The sequence below is a fragment of the Syngnathus acus genome, chromosome 22 (genome assembly GCF_901709675.1).
Source record: "Syngnathus acus chromosome 22, fSynAcu1.2, whole genome shotgun sequence".
Classification (NCBI taxonomy): Eukaryota; Metazoa; Chordata; class Actinopteri; order Syngnathiformes; family Syngnathidae; genus Syngnathus; species Syngnathus acus.
The window spans coordinates 4,818,438-4,836,450 of NC_051106.1; the positions used below are offsets into that span (position 1 = coordinate 4,818,438).

Here is an 18,013-nt window from a genome sequence, read left to right on the forward strand (position 1 = left end):
ACTTCCCCTCCAACTACTTTTTTTTTTTTTTTTTTTTAAACATCCCTGTTGCTGGCATCGGCCTCCTCATTTCCGCATTCCCGAATCCTCCCAGATGGGGATCACGTTTAGAGTTGGGCTGATGCAACGGTCTCCACTTTATAAAATTTACACTCGACCCACGGCCAACCAGAAGAAAGCACATTTGTTCCAGAAGGACTCCAAGTCAGGTTAGTAGATATGTTGTAAAGACGACTTAAAGTTTGCATTTGCTCTGAGTTTGCAATCGCGACTGCCATTATTTTACAGTACTGTATGGTAATTTCAAATATTGCCTAGTTGCGTAACAAACATGTTTTTTTTTTTTTACGATCAAACATATTATCATGGCGATGTGTTATGGCCCCTTTGCACAGATTATTTTTTTAAGGCAGTGTCGACATTGCAACTTTTGATTGGTGCTGGGAGCCTATTACGAAAACAAAGTTGCGTAAACGCACAAAACTTGCAACGGGGGTGGTGATATGTCCACATAAAGAAAACTTCCGCTTTCACTTTGTGCAGTGAACTCCGTGCAGCCAGAAAAAGGCAAAGTTGCAGTAAATATTTGCATTAAAAAAACACGTTTTGCCTTTAAATGTTAAACAGTCTTATGGAAAACGGTAAGTATGTCAGAAACCCAAAATTTGCTTGGTGATAAATTTTGTTATGGCCAACGTTTACGTTTTTACTGTTTGTAAATTCGTTAGCAACATTTTGCAAAAACTATTTTTAGTGACATTTTGGAACGGTGTCCCATTGGCAAATGATAATTCATCCATTCATCAATTTTCTAATGCGCTTGTCTTTATTAGGTTGATTTGGACATGCATTGAAATTTATTTTAAAAAGGTGAAGGGCTACAGTAACATAAATACAAAAAAATAGATCAGCTATTTCTTCCTGTTTTGTCATACTGAGGTTACCTATTTCCGAACTGCTGACCTCGGATGCTCTTTCTTGGGGGCGTCATGTGATTTTGGAATTTCCTTTGCTTTTGCCAGCTTATTGTCCTCATGCTTACATTTCCTCTTGTCTATAGATATATTGAAATATCTGTTTTCAATGCATAAAAAGTCTCTTGATAAATACTACAAAATTATCTACATTGCACTTTGTTCCACTCCCCTGACATGAAGTCCAGAAAGAACATCAATTCGACTTTCTTGGTAAAAAAATATTTTGGTCCTGCTTCGAATTAAGAATAATTTGTTGACTTACCTAGAGTAGGTCATTTCAAATGTTATTCACATAACTTCTTGGAATTTGTAAATTGCATTTGTTCCAGGAAACAGAGAGAGAGTAGATAAATAAATATTGACATTCTAAGAAACTGACTTCCAATTCACAAGACCTATTTGAAGTTTTTTTTTTTTTTGGAATGAGGCAACGTCTGAGTATGTCTGCCATTGTACATCTCCTTAGCCGAGTGTGCTACCATGCCAGGACGGATTCCGGACCCCTCGGTGACGGCGGGTTCCCTGCCCAGTCTGGGCCCTCTGGCTGGCATCCCGGCTACCGACACGCTCAAGTTTGGTGAGCTTCATGAGTTCAAGACGATGTTGTCGCCGCTCCACTTCATCGGCAGCTTTGGAAAGAGGCCCCTTGTCATCAAAACAGAGGTATTGTATGTCCAAGAGAGTATAAATATTGTTTTTATTCAGTTTGTGTGTGTGTGTGCATGGCAACTGTATGAATACAAATAATTTTCTTGCCAACCACTTGTTAACTCGCTGCAAACCTATTATTATACTAATAATATCTGTAGTTTCTGTGCTTTCAGGCGCTTTCAGCTTTTGATATGTAATGTGAGTCCAAAATGAACATTTGTACATACCTTTTATCTTTTTAGAGAGATGAAGATGATGATCGAAGGAAACGAAGGCGAGAGAAAAACAAGGTAGCTGCAGCACGATGTCGAAATAAGAAGAAAGAGAGGACGGATTATCTACAAAAAGGGGGTACCTTTTTTCAGCCTTCCATTCTTATTTTCATCTTCTCCATATAAATATTTTCAGAAGATTTGTTACTTCTGTGGTTTGAGTTGCAAGCGTGGTCAGGGAATAAATTCAGCTCAAGGCTCCACTGTATTTAGCAAACATTATTTCCTAGCCTGCTAGCTAACATCAGTGCTCCAGCATATTATTTATTTCGCCATCAAAACATTATGCGTGTCAGTCATGTTAACCATGTCTTAATTTCCACATTTTTTTTTAACTCAGTTTACCTGTTGATATGTGTATATACTCACTGGTAAACCATTTAGCCCGTGGTATGATGGTGGAAAAAATCGGCTCGCCATTTCCCTGTTTTTCCAGTCGCTCTGTCTTGGTATTGCCACCTCATAAGTGCAGTATGTATGATGTCATCCCTGACCCTTTAACTTCCTCTGCCTTTGTCCTCCTGCAGGAATCGGAAAGATTAGCAATGTTGAACTCTGATCTGAAAGCTCAGATTGAGGAGCTAAAACTTGAACGCCAGCAACTGATCCACATGCTTAACCGCCATCGTCCCACCTGCATCGTGCGGACGGACAGTGTCCAGACGCCCGATAGCGAAGCGAACCCGCTGCTGCTGCAGCAGTTGGAGGCCGTGTGAAGGCATGTCCCGCACGAACATAAAACGACAACAAGCACTCGGCTTTTAGCTGTAAAATGGAAGAAGAGCTGCTGAGCCCTTGGGATGTTGCACCGCAAGATGTGAATTGAACTCTGGTGTGACACTTGACTTAACTCCTCTGTTACTGCTCACCTCACCAATGTCACATGGCCAAACTCAGAAAACAGGTAAGCTGCGATTGGTCGTGACCTGAGCCCTGAGTACCTGTGATGTCATTTTCAGTCAACAGCAATTAGCAGAATGGATAAAAAAATGGGTGTATTTTACTGATTAATACACGCAATATTAATAAGAATGCCGTGTTTAGACAAGTGGGCGCGCATAGAACATATTATTTTAAAGACACATTTTGAGTCGACTTCCCCTTTAACACCTAAGTGGCTTTTCTTGTGATTTCTTTACCATATTTTGACGCAGGCGTCATTTATATCGTGTATTTTACATATCAAATATACAGTACATATGTACTGTTGATGTATCTTCTTGTTACCATTTTATATATAATTTTGTACTTTTTTATGATGTGTAAGTGAAATGCAATTTGTATCCCTTTAAGAAATACTTTTTTAAAACTAGCATTTATTGGCTTGGAGGGTGTTATTGTAGTAAATACTTCCATCTAGTGGCTGGATAGAAAACCACACACACACTCCATTCTTTTTTTTTTCTTCTAAGCACAGTCATGCCATTGAAAATATTTACCATTGGCGACAGAGACAAGAATGTAATGGCATTAATGGGCTCAAAATTAGAATAGTGCTTTCATCAATAAGTCAGGGGTGGGCAAACTTGGGTGCTAAAGCATCACGTTTCATTTTTAAAACTGATGGACCAGTTCTCTAGGTTAAAATAAGATCTTGCAATTTCTAAATGGTCTATTTTGCTAAAATTATGTTCTTGCGATTTAGTTCATTTATGTAATTATAATTAACCACTCAAATACATGAACAACACCAAATGTTTTGTAAACAAAACTATCTACAATTATTTTCCAGAAAAAAAGAAAGAATACATTTTAATTTTTGAACGTTTAATTGCTTGACGGGCCTATGTAAAGTTCGGAGCGAGTCACATATGACCCGCGGATGATATGTTGCCCACCCCTGCTTTAACTCAGACTAATTTCTGCGTTTATTCTACCCCACAAATACAGTATGTCATATTTAACATTTTGTTTTCAGTTGTTCGTCAAATGTGATCAAATTTCGGTATTTTGTCAGAGTTTATCTAACTGTATTGTACAAACTTGACCACTAGGTAGGGCAACACCACCACAAGTGTGTTTTTCATGCACGAGAAGACGCTTGCCTGCAGGATGCATGCAGTTTTATACTTTGATGTCATTTGGGTTTCCGAACTCAGCAGCAGGTCGGGTCTTGTGCTCAGTTGCTGAACTTCTGTGAGCTCAGATGGTTCAGGAGAGTTGCTGGGCACGTGTGTAAGTTGGAGACCGACTTGTTCATAGTGCGCGCTGTCAACATGGGAGATATTAATATTAACGTTTGTGACGACAAAAATGTTGAGGTGGCAGGCACTCCCGTGGAATCGAAAGGTCCGAATGAACTATCGCAGTCATGCAGCATCCCGAACGGCGAGAGCGATGCTGCGCCCACGACTCGCGTGTACTTAAAACGCTGGCTGATAGTTTTCCTATTTTGTGCCTACTCGCTGAGCAATGCTTACCAATGGATTCAATACAGCATCATCACCAATATCATCGTCAAGTTCTACCAGGTGGACGCGTTCGCCGTGGACTGGCTTTCCATGATCTACATGCTCGCCTACGTCCCATTCATCTTCCCCGTCACCTGGCTGCTGGACCAGAAGGGTTTGCGCGTCACGGCACTGCTGGCCAACTTGCTCAACTGCGTGGGGACGTGGACTAAAGTGGCCAGTGTCCAGCCGGATCTCTTCTGGGTCACCATGCTAGGCCAGTTTATCAGCGCCCTGGCTCAGGTGTTCATCCTCGGGATGCCCTCTCGCTTGGCTTCGGTGTGGTTCGGAGCGGATGAGGTCTCCACTGCCTGCTCCATTGGAGTCTTTGGGAATCAGGTGAGCTCAAGTTTGGACCTCCAAACTTGTCCGTGTAGCATTGCAACGCACAGATGTGTCCGCAATAGAACATCATCAGCAACGATCAAGTGCATTGTTTGCTGTGACCTTCCATGCATGGACATCCCAGTTTTTATTTGGGCAGTTTGGAACATGGATCTTTTATATTGATGGCTTTCTTTGCATGCTCTTTTCATGTTTTCGTGCATGTTGTTTGTTAAACCCAATTTACCCTTAAAATGAACGTCTTGTCTTATAAATAATGTCTTCTAATGCACTCTTGTATTTGAACACCTTGCTTAAATAAATTTAAATCTTCAAAACCTGCCCAAAACAACTTTTATATGTACCAATATTTTTGAGGGTGCTCAAATACTCCCAGATATAATTAAATCTAATTCATTTAATAAATCAATTACATTCCTCTTTTGCTGTGGTTCAAATATATTTATTGGCCAGAATCTCAGCATCCTGAATCTTCTGATTTTATAACCATTCTTGATATGAAGTTAAATTGTGTAAACATATTGTGTAGTTCGAATATTGTGGTGGTAATTTACCTGGCTGTAACTGCATTCTTTTAATTGATTGTCCAGGTAAAAGCAAAAATAATTATGCAATTACAGAACAGAATCATGCATTCTGTAATGTTAACAACTCATTTACAAATAGTAATACTTTTTTGTAACTGTAATACTACTGAAATATAATTTTATTTCAAAAATGGCAGAGGAAGTACCGTTTTATTAGTACATAGTTATTTGTAATCTGACTGGGCTTCCATTGTGTTTTATGAGTCGATTTAGAGAGATATTTAAAAAATATTATGTCATCAACGCCACGAAAAATTACATATAGTAAAAAAAAATACCTGATATTACAGTGTAGTTTAAAAGAATTCTTTCAGGTTTGACGGTCGAATGGGAAATGACGTGTTCATGTTTGCACAAGGTTGCCATCTTGTGCCTACTCGGCGCTAGTGTACAGTAAGTACAGTAGTATAGTGGGCGAAAATGAAACAAAACCTCCGTTCCAGGTAGGCTAACTCGAATACTTTGAGCGTTTGCAGTGTTTTTCGTGCAACTTTTCACGCTTCATTGTGCTTATTGTGTTTATCGTGCTTGCATTTTCGTCTCTTCGGGAATCTTGGGTGGTAACAGTAAGTCAGTTGAACTTGAAACTCAAAGTTAAAGAGCAAACTTTAAAGCTTGCACAGTGTTAATGAGCGTTCTTTAGTTAATCCGCTTGTGACAAGTACCCCAAGTAACTCGGGTTTTCATCACAGGGAATGAGCTGGCAATAAAATATAAAAATAAGCCTCGACTGGTCGGCGAAGAAATGATCACGCGTCAAACTTGAGTCTGAACTTAACGGCAGTACTTTGCCAGCTTAGTTGCGTGAACGTGAATGAAACCGTGTCAATATTTTCACAAGAATCTTGCTCATCGTACTGGCAAAGTGGCTGCAGTTAGACAAAACTACAATTTATAAAATAAAAATAATAAAATAAAATAATTATCACTGCACCATCGCATGCATTATAGTAGCGAACATTTGCATCTGCGTGCCTTAATACGTGCTTAATTTCATCCTAATAGCTTTTTAGATGGATGGATAGTTTTTGGATCCGTACCAAATGATGATACATCAATTTATTCAGTTACCATAATTTGTGCAACTCGCATACCAGAAGCCACACCCTTGCTCGTCATTGGTGGTCCTCGTTTTACGACGCAGTCCCGTTTCTACGACAGCGATGTAATTCGGATTTACACGTTACGCCCAGTTGTTTTCGCTAACATGACAGTAAATACCTGGATGCTAAACAATCATATAAAAAAGCACCGAAAAGCACACAGCGACGTTATAAATTACATCTGTAAAATGTAATGCATAATCCAGAATAAATATTAGGTTTAGCATAGAATGTGGTGTACCTCAGGGCTTGTGGAAATATCATTGCAGTTTACATCACATTGACTAGCGTCACACAGATATGCGTTTTTAAAGTATTTGGCCGAGTAAAATTCCGATAACCGGTTAATCGTTTTTTTTTTTTTTTTTTTTTAAACACAATGAATGAAATAAAAATTTCGGTGCCCCTAAATTACAGGCAGAACATTTGACCGTTTTGCAACTGTTAACTTTAAAACAGGGATTTTTTTTCATGGTGGGATATGTTTGAATGTCATTTTCTTTTTTTTACATTCTAATGTCTTAATTTAAATCCCAAGAAAATCATCTTTAACTAATCTCAATCAATTGTATTCCCCGGCCAGTAAATTGGTCACATCCTAACGATGACCTTAATAAAACCCCAGTAAACTTGAACAAGAAACGAGATACTTTTAGACTTTGAACTTTTCTAACTGGCCATATTGTGATGATCTTGCAGTATGGGTCATTCTCTATCTGCATGGGTCATGCGCTATGCTTTAGCAACACAATTAAATTGAACTCCCAGACAAGACAAATCCTCCAGTGTGGGGAGTGTTGCAACTGGAAGGTTGGAGTTTGAGCTACGCCATAGGAGTCACATAAAAAGAAATCATTCACATGACCAAAGAGGGGAGATCTTGTGAACTTTGACGCTGTACCCAGGTAGTCTTCTGTAATTTCGCTTGTTCTCACCGGGTGGTGGGCGAGCCGGAGCCTCAGCTGACTTTGGGCGAGAAGGTACTCAACCTAGAATTACAGCACCAATTCAAAGTCAGCAGTCAAGTTTGCTTGAGGCCAACTTGTTTATTTATTTTTTATATTAAGAAAAAAGGTGCCGCGCCTGCTGACTGGGAGCGTTAGGTAAATGGCCTCTCTGTTTACACACCCAAGGAGAACTGTTTGCTTTTCTCTCCAGCTGAACGCAGAGGCCTGAAAGAGGAGGGGAAGCAACATGGGAAGTCAGGAGGAGCTCCGTCATGACTGGATGGACAGCCATGATGGATCCTCTCCGTCTGAAAAAAACAGAGGCACTTTCGGAGGGTTCAATCGCCATCTTGCTCCGGGTGACGCCGGCCTCATTACGGACTCTTCCATCCAGGAAAACACGCAGCTCTTCCCGCTCATGGAGACCAAACTGTACAAGCGGCGTTGGGTCATGCTCTTCATCTTTTGCGTCTATTCCATGAGCAACGCTATGATGTGGCTGCAATACGGCATCATCAGCAACATCTTCAAGCACTTTTACGGTATTGGCGACCAGGCCATCAACTGGCTCTCGATGATTTATTTCCTGACCTACATCCCTCTCATCGTGCCCGTCATGTGGCTGCTGGACAACCGAGGCCTCCGAGAACTCATGGTGGTGGGCTCCGCTTTGAATTGCATCGGCGCTTGGATCAAAACGAGCACGGCTCACCCCGACTCGTTCCCTATGACCTTCCTCGGCCAGTTTGTGTGCTCAGTGGCCACTGTTTACATCCTCGGCATCCCATCCAAACTTGCTTCTGTGTGGTTTGGACCACAGGAGGTGTCCACGGCCTGCGCCATTGGTGTTCTGGGAAACCAGGTGTGTCCAGGTTCGCCTGTTGGGCTTCAACATCAACGCTGGATAGCAGATGGGTCATGTGCGAGATAGAGAGTGGCAGCAGTTATGATTTGTGGATATTTTTTAATTAAAATGAGCAAACCCATGAATGTGTTTTATTGCGTTTGGAAGCGAGGTGTGGAAACCAATTGAGAGCGAATCTGCTGTTTGCAGCTTGGGCGTGGAGTTTACATGTTCTCCTGAGTAGAAAAGCTCCCAGCAAGACAAACATGACCAAACGACTTTGATGATCAAGTGCATAAACAGACTCCGTGCCAAAAGAAACTTGGGTTGATTTGAATGCATTCGACAATGAAGTCATTATGTTTGGCAGTCTCTCATCAAATAAGTAATGCTACAAGAAATGTGCTCACATATGATGTTTTGGATTTCCTTTTTATATCTGTGTTGCTTCTCGCCTGCAGATGGGCATCGCTATTGGCTTCCTGATCCCCCCCATTCTCGTGCCTAATGTCGACAATGTGGAGGAGCTGGCACACCACATTAAGATCATGTTCTACATCAGTGCCGGTGTGGCCACCATCATTTTCATCCTTGTGATCATCGGTAAGCCCTCAATGGATGACTCGCGCACGACCTGTCCGGGATTTTCGCCCAGTAAATATCAATGATTAATGTCAACAAAGTATTCTCCTTCAGCCTTTAGTACAATAACACTGTTGGATTTGATCTGCGCTACTCAGCCAACCAGTAATAATTGAACCCTGCATTGATGGATATGTTCTGACACAGTGTGAAACACAAACAGGGGCTCAAGTTATGTAATTGCTGTAAGAACCCGATTTCCCACTCGAGCTCAGCGAAGATCTGGAAAGTCGGTGACAGTCAGGCAAACACTGCAAAGCCTCACCAACTGATCTTGTTTATTTTAGTTTCAAAACTGTGTAGAGAATTTTGCTGGTCGTGTTGTCGTTTAAATGAAGTGATAGTTGTCTGTCGACTAAGTCTGGCGATAGTGCTTATTGACAGATAATATTATTTTTGATTCCATCTTAAGGCATTAGTGTCTCATTAGTCTGCCACCTGATGCATTTTCTGTCTCCACTGTGTTTTAGTGTTCCAAGAGAAACCAGAGCTCCCTCCCACACAGGCCCAGGCTCAGGCTAGGTGCATCCCTCCAGAGAGCTATTCCTATCTGGCCTCCGTTTGGAGGCTGCTGCGCAACAAGCCCTTCATGCTGCTGTTGGTCAGCTACGGTGGGTTCTTATTTACTACTACCACTCTTATTGGCCCAGTTCTGCTTTTAATGCTTAGATCTATACTGAAGAAGGGATTTTGCATCCTTTTTTTAGATACAATGTGTCTCCCAGTGTGAATGTTGTGTCGGTACAAAGTATTTTTGTGGTTTATTCGCAGGACTGAATGTTGGCTGCTTTTACGCGGTGTCCACACTTCTGAACCGAATGATCATTGAACATTATCCAGTAAGTCTCACACTACTGCTGTCATATACAGTATGCTTTATTTCATAGTGATCAAGCTATGAGTTCCTATTTTGTTTTTTTTCCATGCTTTGTTACATTTTATACTCTGCTTTAGACTTTCGCTGCCCTATAAAATTGCCAGAAAGATGACCTTGACAGAAGCCCCCTAGAGAAGTGAATGCAGATTGAAAAATGTTACCAATGATGATGATTTTCTTCGTAGGGTGAGGAGGTGAATGCAGGTCGGGTTGGGCTGACCATTGTCATCGCAGGCATGGTGGGATCGCTCATCTGCGGAGTTTGGCTGGACAAGACTAAAACCTACAAGTAAGCTTTTTTTTTTTTTTTTTCCTAACTTTGCAAAGGAAAAAATAATTCTAACTATTCTACATTTGTCATTCTCAAATATTATTTAATAATAATAAAAATGCTTCAAGGCAGCAGTTCCACTTCTCTGCAGGGTTCCAGTTTGCTACCTGCGGATAGTTTTGTTATGATCTGACGTAGTGACTGCTCTCAAACAACAATTGCTGCTGCCATTAAACAATGAAACAAATGAAAAAAACAGGAATTCGCCTGAAGCTCAAACAAACAAGACATTGTGTGCTATTTGCGGTCGTCTCCTTCAACGGATGTTATGTGGTCACACGGAGCGGAGCTTGGAAATGTCTGCGCAAAGTGGAACTGTCGTCTTGGTATTTGTTCTGATGTCCAACTTCGCATATGTAAACTGACAGACAAGACTCGTATCGGTTTGTTCTTTCCTGCACTAAACTTCAAATTCACCGATGGCCATCCTTTTGATCTTCACTCAGCATTTGATGTAATTCCTCGCATACCAATTGGATGCTCAGCTGTTCAAGCAGCCTAGTCCAGATCGCTCTTGTTGACACGCGCCTGTTGTCTTAAAGTATGCGTGAGTGAGTCGGAGGATGACGTTGTGTTAACAAAGCCAGTATTTGACGCATGGTTGACCAAAAAAACCCGCTAGACCAGAATAATCCTATTTGTGCAGATGGTCGTTGCTTTGACAACAGGTCAATTTCATTTTTTTTTTTTTTTTTTTTTAACATTGTTCAACAAGTTACCGGTAAATCCAAGTTGATATAAGATTGATTTTTTATTCAATGGGAGATTTCCAAGATACACAAGGAATTGAAAATGTAGATAAATAATGTAAAAATTGCAAGTGTTAACATGAAACCCTTGACTTTATATAATTAAAAAAAAAAAGACAGAGGTCATCGGGTTTTTATGGAAGTATGCTGGAGGATTGAGGTCGTCTGAGCAGCTTTTGCCTAAAAAATATAAGCCAGCTCACAAGACTCAGATCTACATTTTTGTCAAATCTGATTAATCTGGATTTCGAGGAAGAAAAAAAAAAAAGTACCTTGGCTTTTTAAACACCATTCACTTTCTTTCCCCGTCTCATCAGGCAGACCACGCTGGCCGTGTATGTGCTTTCCCTGGTCGGGATGCTGATATACGCCTCGACACTCAACCTGGGACACCTGTGGGTGGTGTTTCTCACAGCCGGAGTTTTAGGGTGGGTGATCAATACACAGCAAAAAAATCTTGCACATAGTTGCACAAACAACAAAGGAAGACTACAGCTCCCCCAATCACTTGATTATATTTGATACATTTTCATTCAGATTTCCCACAACAATTTTACGTTACATGTAGTTTTTTTCCTATTCTTTGGTTTTTACGGGAGAATTTTAATTTAAGCATCAATATGTTTCTGCAGCTTCTTCATGACTGGATACCTTCCTTTGGGCTTTGAGTTTGCAGTAGAGCTCACCTACCCCGAATCAGAAGGAACCTCATCTGGTCTCCTCAACTGTTCAGCTCAGGTTGGCTGGCACAAGTTCAGTCACATATGACAATGGGAACCAATCTGATTTCATTCATTTCAGATCTTCGGAATCATCTTCACCATTGCCCAGGGGAAGATTATTGATGGATGGGGGACTTTGGCAGGAAACATTTTCCTGTGTATATTCCTTTTGATAGGATCTATAATGACGGGTAAGGAAATATTTTGAAACAAAGAACAACATTCACTTATTTTTTCAAGGCAATTTAGCCATGTTGTCCAAGGGATGAGGTTGCCATCTAGTGGTGGAATTAAAATACAGATTCATCTCTCTTTTTTCCCCCTGCTTACCCATACATACAATTTGAAACATTATTCTGCTGTCTGCATCACAGGATTCATCAAATCTGAGCTCCGGAGGCAAAATGCCAACCTACAGGCTACTGGGCATTCAGTCAGTGTGAGTATATCGTCAACGGTATCTTCACAATTCTGTGAAGGGATTGGTCTCTGTATCTTGTGCTGCAACAAATACTGCTGGTTGATTTAGGCTGCAGTCCACACACTGCGTTGCACTGCTGCAGGCATGAATAAATTCAAGATGAATGCATGCCCACAACAAACATTCTCTGCTACTTATCCTGGAAGCTAACTTAACATGTCAATATTGGTTCAAAACATGCAAGAATGCACTTTATATACTTTCAAGTGGGAGCTCAATATTGAAAAGTCTCGCTAACAGGAATGTAGTCGTCCTCTCTGCTATGCAAACATGCGGAGCAAGCTTTTTTGGTTTGTGTTTCACTGTGATATATATTATGAAAACTCCACAAATTGACTTAAAAAAAAAAACATTTAAAATTTTATTGGAGGGATTGTGTCAATTACTTGTGGATTTTTGATTGGTCCCTATCAGGGGATTACATGCATTTCAATTCAAGTATTTCAGTGAAACAGCAAACAAAAACTTTCAATATCACCTTTGAAATTAATGACACCATTTCGCTAAACCACTTCAACTCACTGATTGCTATCAAAACAACTTCTACCTTCCTTTTTAATGCCTCTAAAATAAAAATATAACCAAGTACCAGCAATCCTGCACACACAGAGTTGTCAGTTCCTGCTTATTAAATAGTCGATTGAATTCTCAAAGCAAACAAATCCAGGTCATTTCATACGACTTAAGTAGACAAGCAGGCAGCTTACGGTTATTTGGGTGTGCAGGAGTTTCTGGACTGTATTCTGTGCTAGTGGGTTTGCATGTAAGGTTTTTTTGGGCCCCTCTCAAAGACATGACCCCCTTAGCTGTTATTCCAGCGTGCAGGCTCTGAGTCATCGGTTCAGGACTACGGGGGCACATCTTGCAGCAGCCCCTGGCAGCAGCCGTCCTGACATAAACTTGCAAGCTCGCTAAAAACCAAAACACACACCTGCCCAGGTAGGGACACGTTCTATGAAATAATAAAAACATTGCCATCGACGCTCTGGTTTCTTTAAGGTGCCCTTTCCAGTGGCTATTTTTAAAAGAGCAGCGGTATAACAACAAGACAAGTTGGACTGGGTCCAGTTTCTTTGATACACATGATTTATTTCTTTTTTAATGTTCCATATTCATGAATTATTGGAGTAAGAGCCTCACTCAGATCCTTAGTCAAAATATATAGTGATTGGTGTTCATTTGTGTTTTACCAGGACATGACCACTGTTCTGGATGAAAGCCATAAAGAAGCTAAGTCGGAATACATGAAGTAGCGGCGATGCATTCTGCTGTGAAAGCCTTGGTGAGGATAATTGGTCGCTGCACAGACCAAGTAAAACAGTGCGACTGTTGTGCCCCGAGGACACTATACACACACACACACACGGATCCCAAAAACAAGCACAAGAAATCAGTCATGCACAAGAACAACGCACTTAGAATCTTAAATGTCTTTACCGTTCATAGTTTGTCAGTGTCAAATGGAGCGTGACCTTTTCATATCCTCTTACCTCAAAATTTACAAACTACTGTTCAACTACGACGAACACTGCTACAGTAACTGACTTATGTCAGTGGATTAGTACTGTATTTGCTTTAAAGCTTTGTAAAAGCTTTTCATTTTCACGTCACGGCAACTGGAACGTTTTCCGCCTGTCATTCCCGATCACGTGGCAGTATTACCTCCGAATTCTACTGACTGCAATAACAGTCGATGCTGTGCGTCTTATGTATACTTTGGAAGGGCAGTTTTGTCCGCCCCCAGACTTGGCGGACGGAAACTTGAAGACTGATATTTTTGTCGATATGGAAGAAGAGGGAGGCGAATCCAATCATTCATTTTGCACAAGAAAAAAAACGATATTTTATTAATTAAAAATATGCTTTGCTTGTAAAGTCACAATAGAGAAATGCATAATGTGCATAGTTTGCGATTAATTTGTTTTGTTGCACATGTGGCTTTTTGTGTTGTGGTTTCTCTTTTACAGAATATGCGATTACTCTAAGGTGCTAATTTATCATTTTATGGAATTTTAGGATATTTTACAAAACTGTGAAGATCTGACACTCCTTGGTATTTCAAACACCTGAAATAAATTCTTCCTCATATAACTTGACTGGAGTCCAGTGTCTTGTATGACATGAATAAGAGGGCTCAGTGGAGTTTCTGTTCCATTGTTAAATGAATAAATCTCATGTTTTCCAATCTTAGACATGTCGAGAGCATGAGAATCCACGTGTAAAGTTCCGAGAAAGATTGATTCACTGTAGGAAATACTGTAAAATAACATCTGGGAAGCAGCACACCACAATCAATCCAAACACGTCTAGTGGACCCTTGGACATGAGGACATTTAGTTCCGTTTCTTTTGCTGCGCTCCCACTTCCTCTGGAGTCTCTGGAAAACACTGGAATCCAATCAGCATTGCTATGATTGAGAAACCTGGAAAAACAAATGCCACAATTGCGTCATGCTACAGTCCCTGTTCAACATATATACAAATTATAATGAAAAACAGAAGATACTTACTGGCCACAATAAGAGGTGCCATGACCCCAATTGTGAGAGGTGCAGTTTTGTAAATGAAGGCTTCAGATAGAAAATGACCCAGCGCAAGGACAAATGTCCACAAAGTGATGTGATACAACCTGCCAGTGCCACACAATGTGAGAATCTAATGAACTTGACTCGTATACGGCACTGAAATGCAAAACGTAATAAACAAGCTATCTTACGTCCTGTTGTGAATATCAATGGCACAGGCAGAGCGAATGATGGATGACAGCAGCGTCCAAATGCCAAATGTTCGAGCTTGAAGACCATTGACTGAATAAAAGTGTAGACGTAAACAGTGACAGTGAGGGAAATTATTTGATCCCCTGTTGAACCTGCTAGTTTATTCATTTACAAATAAATTAACATTAAATTATTTCTTATTGATTAAAATATGTGAAATAAGGATGTGGACCTGACCAAGGCTGGAATTAGTTCAAATCCCTCAGCAAAAGGGTTGATGGTAAAAAGGAGATGGTGCAAACAACTATTGGCACCATTACTCCCAAGTGGAACATTTTGGTAAAGATTTTAGCAAGGATCATAGAAGCTGACAAACAAGGTTTATTTCCGCAGGCCACATAGAATGAAGTGTGGGGCCAGATCTAGCCCCGGGGCCTTAGGTTTGGCACCTGTGCTCTAGAAAATGCACATTAGAATAAATTTATATTGCGTTTTTTACACACTGTTTATTTGGGTTAGTAAATAACAAAACCAACAGAAATGCAATTTGCTAACCAAACTCTGGCGTGCCGGTGTAAAGCTTCTCCGACAGGAAGCTGTGATCTTTGAAGCTCTGCACGGTGTTTCCCATCGCGATGACAGACACCATTACAAGCCAGCTTCGCAGGACGTTTAGGAACCGACTCATCTTTCCTGTAGCTCCAATATTAGAGTACAGCATTTAGAATCCATACAAATGCGTGTATATGGTCATGTTGCAGAGGCTGCAAGATGTGTTACCTTGTCAAGTGTTTTGAGTGAACGGATCTCTGAGAAAAGAGTCTAATGTTGCCGTAAACTATTTCTATAAACAAGGTCAAATGGCATTAATGGTGATAATTCCGAGCGACGTCCATCAAACATGTAACATGCTCCACAGAAGGGAAAATAACACTATATTGTGACATGTCTCACTGACCAGGTAGTAGCCAATGACAAAGCTGACAGAAGGGTTGTAGCCAGTCGTGCCATTGATATGATTGGTGAGATTGTACCTCTTGGTGTCGCCCACTTTTATTTTTAGCCAATCGCATTTAAGGAATTCATGGAGTTGGTTGGAGGCGGGGTTGGTTGGTTTAAACAAAGAGTTACTATGAAGAACAAGATGGTTCTCCGTGACGTCTTGAATTATGGTTTAGTCGACTCTGTGGTTTCTTGTGATATTGTTTTTGAAATTTGGATAAGGGATCGTCATTGTGCATCACTATATTATAAAAATGGTGCTGAAAAAAATTTATTCGACAGGAAATCTGAAATTGCGCATGCGCCGTGCCGTGTTGCTACAAAGTTGTTGTAGTAACAAGGAAGATTAGCAGCGATCTATGATCAACTCTCCCTGCACAACTGCGCTAGTTAGCATTGAGCGGCCGACCTGAAATCAAGGCAAGTTGAATGTTTTCTGTGGTTTTTTTTTTTTTGTCCTCTACAACACGCTGCATGTATGAGCGTACATTCAGTAATTTTTGCATTGCACAACGCAGACGACTGTTTTGATTTTATTTACTTGCCTGTCAATTTCTCGTGGCTAACATATGTTCGTCTGTCTGGATTTACTATTTGTAAAGACAGGCACTGTTATCCATTCACGTCAAATGGAAGATTATTTTACAAATAGATCTACAAACCATCTGTTATGGCATGTTCATTCTTATTGGAGTTGCATTCTTTTCGGCGGAATCAAAGATGGGAAAAAAAAAATGATTCACCCATATTGTATTTGTCTTGGGTTGCCTCAGGAGGGAGCTACAATCACAGGCACATGATCCCAGCAGGATTTGAATTCTATCTCTCTGGAGATGCCAGCTGTTGCTCGGGATAAGGAGGACTCTGATTCCTCCACTGAGGATGAACATGAGTGAGTTCTTAGTCGTATGTCCTCGTATGTATTTATGCATGTATGCATTTTTGCATCTAAGCATTTATGCAGCCATGCATCCATGCATGCCATGTATCCAACCGTCCGTCCGCAAATTGAACTTTGATCCAGTATATCCCTGAAACTCATCTTGCTCTGACTTGCGAGTTTAATTTCTTCTCTGACCATGCTCATATCTTAAAAGATTTCCCCCATTGAAATAAATGGAAATGCCTTTGATTCGTTCCAGTCCCACATTGTGCTCCATCTGCTATGTGCGCCTTGGCCATCAGGGAGCAGTATAATAAAGACTCAAAGCCAGACATGAGTCTCACAAATGACTCAGCTGCTGTAATGTTGTTTTTGAAGAACATGAAGGATATATTATCTGTGCGACTTAGGACAATGCCAAATAATTAAGAAGACCTTTTAAAACGATAAAAAAAATATTTTAAGTATTAAGAAGACCTTTTAAAACGATAAAAAAAATATTTTAAGTATCAGTGGCTGGTATCGGAATCTTTCATGAGAACCCGATACCTTGAAATAAGGTCAGTATCGGTGAATCGGTATCAGGACCGCATTGGCCCGATACTAATACCTGATAACAGTGTAAAAGGTGCGTAATCGAACACATGTACCGAATTAAAAGTGTGTGCATGGCAACCAAAAAACTTTGCAGCATAAACACAACTAAAAATGAGGATGCGTTCAGGTCTGAAATGTTTTGACTCGTCGACTTCAGTCACATCGCTAGCACATAATATTTCACTGGTCTTAATCATGGTTTTGTCCAAAATAAACAACAGTGAAGATGATATCTGATCTATAGTGTATCAAACCTGGATACCTAAGCTGGGGGCAGCAATTATTTACATGCCTCCCAGCCTTATCGGGAGGAGCCATGGCTGATTGAGTTCTTCCACACCAACATGCTGTCTTATCATATTTTCAGCTTGATAAGCAAGCTGTGTCTGGTGCACACAGATAGTGTAGGATCATGTTTTAGTACAGTATGCGTGGGTTTTTGCGCTTGTCATGATGATGATGAAAAAAATCCGTCTTCCATTGTGTCGCATCGAAATGTTTCTTTTCTTTTTTTTCTTTTTTAAGAGACCATCTGTGCATTGCCTGGACTGGCCTCAGCAGGATGATCCCAGTCTTCTTGTTTTTCCCGGAAGCCATTGTTTCAAAGGATGGTTCAATCTACGGAGGCGGAGGTACTTGGAAAAGTTTACACTGATTTCAGAATTACTTGTGAAAGAGATTATATAAGGTGGAACCTTTCAGAGTCAAACATTGAGTTGATTTTTATGTGAAGTAACATTTTGACAGTCATACAAGTTAACCACTATCATAAAACTAAATTTAAGTAAACTACTCGCACAAGGTTTCCGATACCAACGAAGAGGGAACTATAAGGGG

At 40.5% G+C, this 18,013-nt stretch overlaps 4 protein-coding genes across 14 annotated transcripts in view; 3 read left to right on the forward strand and 1 right to left on the reverse strand.

Annotated features, from left to right (window-relative positions):
* Positions 1 to 49: 49 nt before the first annotated feature.
* On the forward strand, positions 50 to 3,281 carry LOC119116432 (jun dimerization protein 2-like). Of its 3 annotated transcripts, none has more exons than XM_037241785.1 (4): positions 50 to 209; positions 1,444 to 1,640; positions 1,871 to 1,975; positions 2,428 to 3,281. In XM_037241785.1, the coding sequence occupies exons 1-4, from the start codon at positions 95 to 97 to the stop codon at positions 2,614 to 2,616; spliced, it is 606 nt and encodes a 201-aa protein (XP_037097680.1). In that variant the 5' UTR covers positions 50 to 94; the 3' UTR covers positions 2,617 to 3,281. The 3 variants fall into 3 exon arrangements, with proteins under 3 accessions (XP_037097680.1, XP_037097681.1, XP_037097682.1); XM_037241786.1 differs by having other exon boundaries at positions 59 to 209; positions 1,465 to 1,640; XM_037241787.1 differs by lacking the exon at positions 50 to 209 and adding an exon at positions 256 to 641.
* Positions 3,282 to 3,909: 628 nt separating this feature from the next.
* flvcr2a (FLVCR heme transporter 2a) lies at positions 3,910 to 14,068 on the forward strand. 7 transcript variants are annotated; one of them, XM_037241772.1, is made up of 12 exons: positions 5,625 to 5,725; positions 7,544 to 8,194; positions 8,638 to 8,779; positions 9,289 to 9,429; positions 9,590 to 9,657; positions 9,881 to 9,984; positions 11,093 to 11,203; positions 11,408 to 11,513; positions 11,577 to 11,688; positions 11,872 to 11,936; positions 12,785 to 12,917; positions 13,172 to 13,307. In XM_037241772.1, exons 2-11 carry the CDS (start codon positions 7,580 to 7,582, stop codon positions 12,869 to 12,871), a joined length of 1,551 nt encoding a protein of 516 aa, XP_037097667.1. In that variant the 5' UTR covers positions 5,625 to 5,725; positions 7,544 to 7,579; the 3' UTR covers positions 12,872 to 12,917; positions 13,172 to 13,307. The 7 variants fall into 7 exon arrangements, with proteins under 7 accessions (XP_037097670.1, XP_037097667.1, XP_037097668.1 ...); XM_037241773.1 differs by having other exon boundaries at positions 12,797 to 12,917; XM_037241774.1 differs by lacking the exon at positions 12,785 to 12,917 and having other exon boundaries at positions 13,172 to 14,068.
* On the reverse strand, positions 13,796 to 15,671 carry erg28 (ergosterol biosynthesis 28 homolog). 2 transcript variants are annotated; one of them, XM_037241789.1, is made up of 5 exons: positions 15,475 to 15,671; positions 15,250 to 15,387; positions 14,694 to 14,784; positions 14,488 to 14,606; positions 13,796 to 14,400 (listed from the first exon to the last, which is right to left on the reverse strand). In XM_037241789.1, exons 2-5 carry the CDS (start codon positions 15,380 to 15,382, stop codon positions 14,312 to 14,314), a joined length of 432 nt encoding a protein of 143 aa, XP_037097684.1. In that variant the 5' UTR covers positions 15,383 to 15,387; positions 15,475 to 15,671; the 3' UTR covers positions 13,796 to 14,311. The 2 variants fall into 2 exon arrangements, with proteins under 2 accessions (XP_037097684.1, XP_037097685.1); XM_037241790.1 differs by having other exon boundaries at positions 15,250 to 15,393.
* A 164-nt stretch (positions 15,672 to 15,835) lies between these two features.
* ttll5 (tubulin tyrosine ligase-like family, member 5) overlaps positions 15,836 to 18,013 on the forward strand; it is a 35,268-nt gene continuing 33,090 nt past the window's right edge. For both annotated transcript variants that reach the window (XM_037241763.1, XM_037241764.1), the window contains exons 1-3: positions 15,836 to 16,116; positions 16,470 to 16,588; positions 17,702 to 17,808. In XM_037241763.1, the coding sequence (XP_037097658.1) occupies positions 16,530 to 16,588; positions 17,702 to 17,808 (166 nt within the window). In that variant the 5' untranslated portion in view covers positions 15,836 to 16,116; positions 16,470 to 16,529. The remainder of the gene's footprint in view (positions 16,117 to 16,469; positions 16,589 to 17,701; positions 17,809 to 18,013) is intronic.